This window comes from Myxocyprinus asiaticus, chromosome 22 (assembly GCF_019703515.2).
Source record: "Myxocyprinus asiaticus isolate MX2 ecotype Aquarium Trade chromosome 22, UBuf_Myxa_2, whole genome shotgun sequence".
NCBI lineage: Eukaryota > Metazoa > Chordata > Actinopteri > Cypriniformes > Catostomidae > Myxocyprinus > Myxocyprinus asiaticus.
The window spans coordinates 12477189-12484485 of NC_059365.1; the positions used below are offsets into that span (position 1 = coordinate 12477189).

Sequence of the window (7297 nt, forward strand, 5' to 3'; positions counted from 1 at the left end):
ATTGTTAATAATAACAATTCCCTACATTTAATGCATTTATTTCTTAAATGCATATTTTTTTTTTTAATAAACTGGAGGAGGAATGTTTCATAATTTAAATACATGTTCCATCTACATTTATGTCACCCCTCTCTGAAAGGTATAAATAGGCAGACTGCATGCCACTGCATATACTGTATTTTATTTATAATGTTCCCATCTGGGGCATTATACATCGGGCGTTAGGACAAACAGACTGCAGGGTGAGTATAAAAACTTCTTTGATACACACATACAACTGAATTGAATTCTTCCAGCTGCATTTTTAAAAAACAAGACTACACTATATAATCAATAGAACTATAACATGCTTCAAATATAAGCATCTTTCAAGAAACCTTTTTGCATTCAGCCAAAAACTGTATCTTCACCATTATTTTGCCAAATTTGGCCATTTTTTTCTTTCCTTTTCTTGTATACTTGGATTTCAGTGATTGTCACTTAAGTCTATATTTTCAACCAAAATAATGTTAGCACAACATTTTTAAGCAATTAAAGTAATTCAGTGATAACATTAATAAGAGACACCCTCTCATTTATATACAGTATATGGCTATTGCTGTGCTTTAAGATTACACTCCTTGGATTGAAGTTGTGTTTGGTGGGCAATTTCAAACACAGAGACACAAACATTTCTATTATTTATTATTTAAATAGTAAAACAATCCTGTGATACAATACATAGGCTCCACTAAGAAATTCTGAACAAGCTAGACTAGGCAAGGTGGTCTTTACACAAAAAACAATTTCTGTGCTTATACATACAATTTGATGTACAAGAAGAAATGAGAAACATTCCATTTACCAAACAAACAAACAAAGAAACAAACATACAAAAAATATAGTCATACTGAACAAATTAAACCAACAGCTTACAAAAACTGCACACCTCATAGAGGAGGCACATGTAGTTCATAATGTGCTGATAGAAGGGCCATATTAAATAAAAAACCTCATGTTAAACACATGATCCACTGCAGGCCCCAAAGTTCATAAGTTTGTAGTGTGGCAGTACATTTCCACAGAGGAGCAAAGTATATGTGTAAATACAAAGTAAAGGTATGGTATGATTTAAATGGTTTATATTATTTTGTAGTGCATCTCTTTCACTTCCCCATATTGTATTAAGAGTAATAACTGAATAAGTAAAAAAAAAAAAAAAAAAAAAAACTCTGACACAGTGTGCATGGTCAAAAGCCTATGAAAAAAAGAAAATTTTTGAAAACAAAAATGATTGTGAAGAAGAACATGATGCCTCCTTTTGCCAGTTGAATGATGGCATGATATCACACATTTCTCCGGAAATAATATTTATACATCATCTACCTTTCTGTTCTTTTTATGCTGTGAGAACCCTAAGTTTCAAATGACCCCTTTTAAATGGGACAACACAATGAATCACACCAAAAACTGATTCTTCAGAAAACATTACACAAAAATGTAATGAATGATCACTTCTTACAGATGGCACTGATCCAAAGGGACTTTTCTCTGCCATAACTGGCACATGTGGCTTATAATTACACTGTATAATACAAATTTTGTATGACTATAAATGATTCCACATTAATATGAATTAAAAAATGGAGTAGAGTGCTTTATTATAAGCTTTTCTGGGTATATGCCTTGTCATGCTCTAAAAATATTGGTCCTCTAGTCGTCCACGGTTTACTGGTAGTATTGTGCATCCCACAATGTTTTCAGCCTTGTGCATAATGTTGAACGTTTTAGGCCTCATACACCCTAAAAGGGGAAAAAAGACAAGCAAATAGATTTGAGAGGTAAAGCACTCCATATAGTAGTATAGTACAGTCATATAACAGTATAGAAGTATACATTAGCATAGACAAACCGTTTTGTAGACAATTTGTAATACTGGCCTTTATTAAAGTCAGCATGAAATTAAAATGTACCCAAAATGGGCGGTACTTGATTTTATCAAAATGTAACTTGCTCTGCCTCTGAAACAACTTTTCATTTCGGCTGACATCACAAATCCCGCTTACTTTTTCAACCCCTCCCCTCCAACCCCCTGGAACTTTTTACAGTCCAATCAGTTCTTGATTGGATCTTCTCCAATTCCTCATTGAATATCCTGTTGCACTTGTGAATATAGTACGTCCTATTACGGAAGTATAATGGGTGGCGAACAATGTTTCCAGTTGACTTACAAGGTGATGTGTGTAATGTCTGTACCTTTAGTGGCACCAAAGTGATTTGCAAAAATAATAACACCACAGAGCAACAGTGTTTACACTTTCTGGGGAAATCTACCTACGAAAAACTCACTTAAAGCTGTCTCTATATACTTTATTATGCAGGAATAGGAGGAAGTAATTTAACACTGAAAGAAATACACTCTTCATCTTTAAGATATTTGCAAGCAGTCATGTATATTGAGCAATGAATAGAACGGAAGCCTACCTGTGCTTGTCCTTCCAGATTTTGAACCACTTGACAAGGTTCTTAGTGCTCTGGAGTCTGGGATGCAGGCAATACTCCTGACCTTTGAAACGGGACACATTCTCCATTGTGACGCTATAAATACATGAAGAAAAATCACAGATGAGTGGATGGGGACAAAGGTAGATGTTTAAACAGGAAGTGAGAAGTGGAGAATATTATTCAAACAATACTGGATATTAGGCAACAATACATTTGGATTTTCATAAACATATGTGTATTATATCACTATTATGAAAATGCTCTTACCATTTGTTACCAGATATAACTATGTTTACTAATTAGGGTTTTAAATAAAAGCATTACTCAAATAGGTGTGTGCAGAGGGACGAAAATGAAATCTGCTTTGAGAAAAGGACAACCTGACAAAGTGTGTCAGGACTGAGAGATTATGAGGGGACTCAGCATAGTAAATACTTGACTGGTCAACAAATAGAAATCCAAAGTGGAAGATGATACCATTCAGAAGTTGTTTTCCTACGGAGCGCCTTAGAGGACAGGACAGGATTTTTTTTTTCTGAAATAGTTTGCGTTTCCTCACAATAAGTTTTGCGCTTCCTCGCAATAAGTATTGTGTGCCTTCGCAAAAGTTTTGCGTTCCCTTGTAATAAATTTACCATGGTTTTACTACAGTTACCATATTTTAACCATGATATTCAAAGTTAAACCATAGTGATAATACAGGAAAACAAAAACTATAGTAATACAAATCATAATTTTGTGGTTATTATGGTTTAACTAAACAAATATCATAGTTGAACTATAGCTTTACTATAGTAATATTGTAGACTGTATTAACCATAGTTTTTGGTGGAAATAATTGTTCAATAATAATATTGTAGTAACCATGAATTTTGTAGGTTAATCATGTTTTGTTTTAATTTTTTTACGGCAACAATGGTTTAACTATATTAATATTAACTAAGTAACTATGAAATATAAGTTAAGTAACCATGTTGTTTTGGCGGAAATCATGTTTTTAATACAGTATTCTGTATTCATATAGTAACCGTGGTTTTACTAGAGATTAACAATAGTAATTCTTGTGATTACTATGTAATAAAACCATAATAACCACAAAATTATGATTTTTATTACCAGAGTTTTAATTTTCCTGTATTTTACTATGGTTTTACTATGAATATAAAGGTTAAAATATGGTTTCTATAGTAAAACAATGGTACATTTATTGCGAGGGAACACACAACTATTGCGAGGGAACGCAGACTATGCGAGGGCACACAAAACTTGTTGCGAAGGAACACAAACTATTGCGAGGGAATGCAAAACTTATTGCAAGGGCATGCAAATTCCTGCCCTGTCCTTTAAAGGCCTCTGTATTTTCCAGATGAAACTGCTGGAATTATGTGAAGTCAATGAAGCAGACTGACAGAGTATTCTCTCAAAGGGTCCTGTTCTTTTATCATGACTGCCATTTTATTAATCACCTGTGCAGCCAAAAGAAAATTTTTGTTGACTCTAAACTCTTTGCTGGACTCTTAAAATAGAGCTGGAGCTGATGTGGGACTGGAGAAGCTTCTAGAATGTTAAACTCACAGTCACAGACAGAATCCAGTGCTGTGTACTGGAGAGAAGGAACATTTTGTGTTTGTTTTTCTCAGAGGCCAGAGCTCACAAATTTTAGACAAATAAGCTAAATAGATGCTGAAGGATTAATTAACTAAGACATTGAGGTTAAAATACTTTCGATTGAGCCACAGGCTAATAAATAGAGAAAAATGTTGTGGTTCAATATGTTTACTATTATAGTTAGTGAAATATTATAATGCATTTCTATACTATGTGTGATATCCATCATACACAATATAACTACCAACTTTTATACAATGGCAATTATATCATCTTCAAATTATCACACATTTAGCACCTGAATCGAGGAGGTAAATGAAGAAGTGACTAACCGTTTTAATAAGAAATACGTTTCACATTTGAACAAGATTATTAAAAATCTCAGAGAAACACATGAGCAGAACTACTTCTTCTAAATGTGTAATGTAATTATTACATATATTACATGGCTTATCAAAATAAAACTTTAATTGAAAAGAATGTATTTTGGAAATCGATATCTTATATTTCAGAATATTCTCACCAATAGAGACTGAATCTAAAAATCCCTGGCTCTGTATATGAGCGCATAACTTAAGCTGCAATTTCTACAATGACCAGCAGATGGAAGAGTATGTTATAGTTATGTTTAATATCAAAGTGGAAACCTTCATCACCAACACAAGTTTGATTTACTTCAGAGAATTTTTTTTTTTTTTTTTGGGATATTATATGGGCTTCATAAACAGAACACAATTTTGTAACATAACCATGCTGAGGCATCCATCTAGATTACACTATATTTAACACTTCAGGTGTGCCACTAAATTCTCATCAGAATCCTGCTGGAAAATCCAAACATGGTTTCTAGCTGCTCAGAGCTGGTCATTTATGATCGTTAGCTGTTCCAAGCTGGTTAAGGTAGTTGATCAGCTGGGCTAAAATCCAGTGGGAGTGAGGTCAACATTTTTAGAGCTGGTAGACCACCTTGGCCTTAGGCTAGTATGACCTGTTTTATCCAGCTGGTACCCACTATTTTATGAACTGCACTGACATTTACACAATGAGGAAAGATTACAATTAACAAATGTATCATTTCTAAAATATATACTCATTTAAAAATTGTACATTTATTGACTTCTTTGTAAGTTTTTCAATATAAGCTTCACATTTTTGCTTTTGAACTTTCCAAAATACCTTGTTCTATAGATTTCCATTATAAATGCATTACTGAAAACATTATTTACGTTTGTTTTTTTGTTGTTTTTTTTTTTTTTTGTGAATTGCGGGATGAGTTGAAATAATTTTCTGTGGTATTCAAGAGAATGCCACATATACTGTCAATAAATCTGAACTTTTATTGAAGCCAGAACATTTGTTTAAAGTCCTTTTGGAAATATTTCTGTACATACAGAAACAATAATGATCCAGTAAGAACCCTGTGCCGTCGTATACTGCAATACACATGTACACTAAACACGCTTTACAGCTGTATAAACTATTTGTCACACAACATCTTAACGCCATAATTTCCACAAATATGTTTTTTGGTATGAGGAAGCGAGATTAAACGAAATCATTTTTTTGAAACTCACAATATCATTTTTTCTTGGCAGTACGGATGTTTAGGCTTGATCTCCAGCTTCTGCACATCTTTATATCGAATCTTCGGGCCTTTTCTCGTGCACCTGCACTTATAGGCTGCGAAAAGAATAAAAAGCATGGTTTAGTCTGCAAAAATCACACAGTAGATGGATGAATCTCAAGAGAACTGTCAAGAAATGTTGCGTTACTCACTCCAAAATCAAAAGAAATCACAAATTCAGAAGAATTCAGCTTATTTTCATGCCAAATTCATGACAATTAAGCATATACATGTATTATCCCCAAAAGCTTGCTGTCATAAAATGTCATTATTAGTACTTCAATGCAAAACCAACAAAAAAGACATTTGATAAATGTATATTTGTCATATTATAAGACATAGAAGACAATCTGTTATCTTAATGGCACTAAAATAAGATAAAAACATATTCATTCAGCAAAACATGAATCAGGTGAATCAGGAATTTCTTAATGACGTTCACTCAGATGTTTCACTTTTCTAACTTTTAAACACCACCATCCTGTTGTTGTACATGAGCGCAAAGAATCTCAAAACTGACATGAAGATGAAGCGATACCGGGTATTGATATGGTGATTCATGAAATTGGCTTTTACTGTTTTTTACTCTCTTCCAGCATGCTGGCTATGTGGCAGGTGAGCTGCTAAAAAGACATGTGACCTACATCTAAACCCTCATCAATCTTGCCATGCTCCATTCAGCATCATCTCTAAATAGCCATTTAGGACAGAAGCCAACAAGAACTCATCCAGCAAGACAAAGAGGCACTTCTTACTACCACTGGCCAAATTTTGCCGAATAAACTAGATTATCTGGGAAGGAGATATAGATATGTTTGAAAGTTGGACCAGCATAAGACGCTGTTATTCTGCTGGAAATGGGTAAACATTTGATAAAGCAGAAGGTTTAAATGAGAAAAGAAATATGTCTGCATTCTTGCCTCCTTTGGATGAGACTGATATCTAACAAGAGTAAAATAGTTCAAAATAATAAACCTCACTACACTGGGAAATACTACATTTAATATAGGGCCTTTACTGTTGATAAATGTATATTTGTCATATAACTAAACACACAATAAACTTACCTTCTGTGTTCAGTGAATAAACGGCGATGACCAGCAAAAGTAAAGCGGCTGTACAGCGACTCATCCCCAATAGTTTGATAAGAACCTCCAGCAGCGTCAGGTCTGTTTGCAATCCTCAAATCCAATCAAACAGTAGCAGTATTGTGAGCTAAAATCTGGTAAACAGTGTCTCTACCTTTTCTTTAGCTCTCTGTGATGTCAGTAGTTCAAAAAATCGGCAGGCTGAATAAGCTCCGCTACACGTCACGCGAGCCGTTGCGCGCGCTGTTCTCGAGTTGATGAGCCGCTCTCGAGCGCTGCTGTGAGCTTCTATAAACATACGCTCAGTTGCGTCTCATTGATATGCAGAACCCGCTGACGAATTAACCGTGGCTGCGTCTCAAAAACTAGTGAGTTGCCTACGTAGACAGCATTTTTGGACCACAAAGACGCTGTCGAGGTTCCGACATGGTGTCTAGGTAGACAGATAGCTCACTAGGTTTTTAGACAGTCTGTAGTCTATCTATCGCCAAAG

General features: G+C 34.5%; 1 protein-coding gene across 1 annotated transcript; it reads right to left on the reverse strand.

Annotated features, from left to right (window-relative positions):
- Positions 1 to 667: 667 nt before the first annotated feature.
- LOC127412894 (C-X-C motif chemokine 14-like) lies at positions 668 to 7088 on the reverse strand. The gene is made up of 4 exons (XM_051649593.1): positions 6784 to 7088; positions 5667 to 5772; positions 2464 to 2577; positions 668 to 1782 (listed from the first exon to the last, which is right to left on the reverse strand). The coding sequence occupies exons 1-4, from the start codon at positions 6845 to 6847 to the stop codon at positions 1767 to 1769; spliced, it is 300 nt and encodes a 99-aa protein (XP_051505553.1). The 5' UTR covers positions 6848 to 7088; the 3' UTR covers positions 668 to 1766.
- Between the last annotated feature and the right edge of the window lie 209 nt (positions 7089 to 7297).

Excerpts from the sequence above, each read along its gene's own strand:
- LOC127412894 (XM_051649593.1), bottom strand. The coding sequence starts at position 6,847 with ATGAGTCGCTGTACAGCCGCTTTACTTTTGCTGGTCATCGCCGTTTAT. Across the intron at positions 5,773-6,783 it reads TTATTCACTGAACACAGAAG|CCTATAAGTGCAGGTGCACG; the intron begins GTAAGTTTATTG and ends TTCTTTTCGCAG. Across the intron at positions 2,578-5,666 it reads TGCCAAGAAAAAATGATATT|CGTCACAATGGAGAATGTGT; the intron begins GTGAGTTTCAAA and ends ATGTATTTATAG.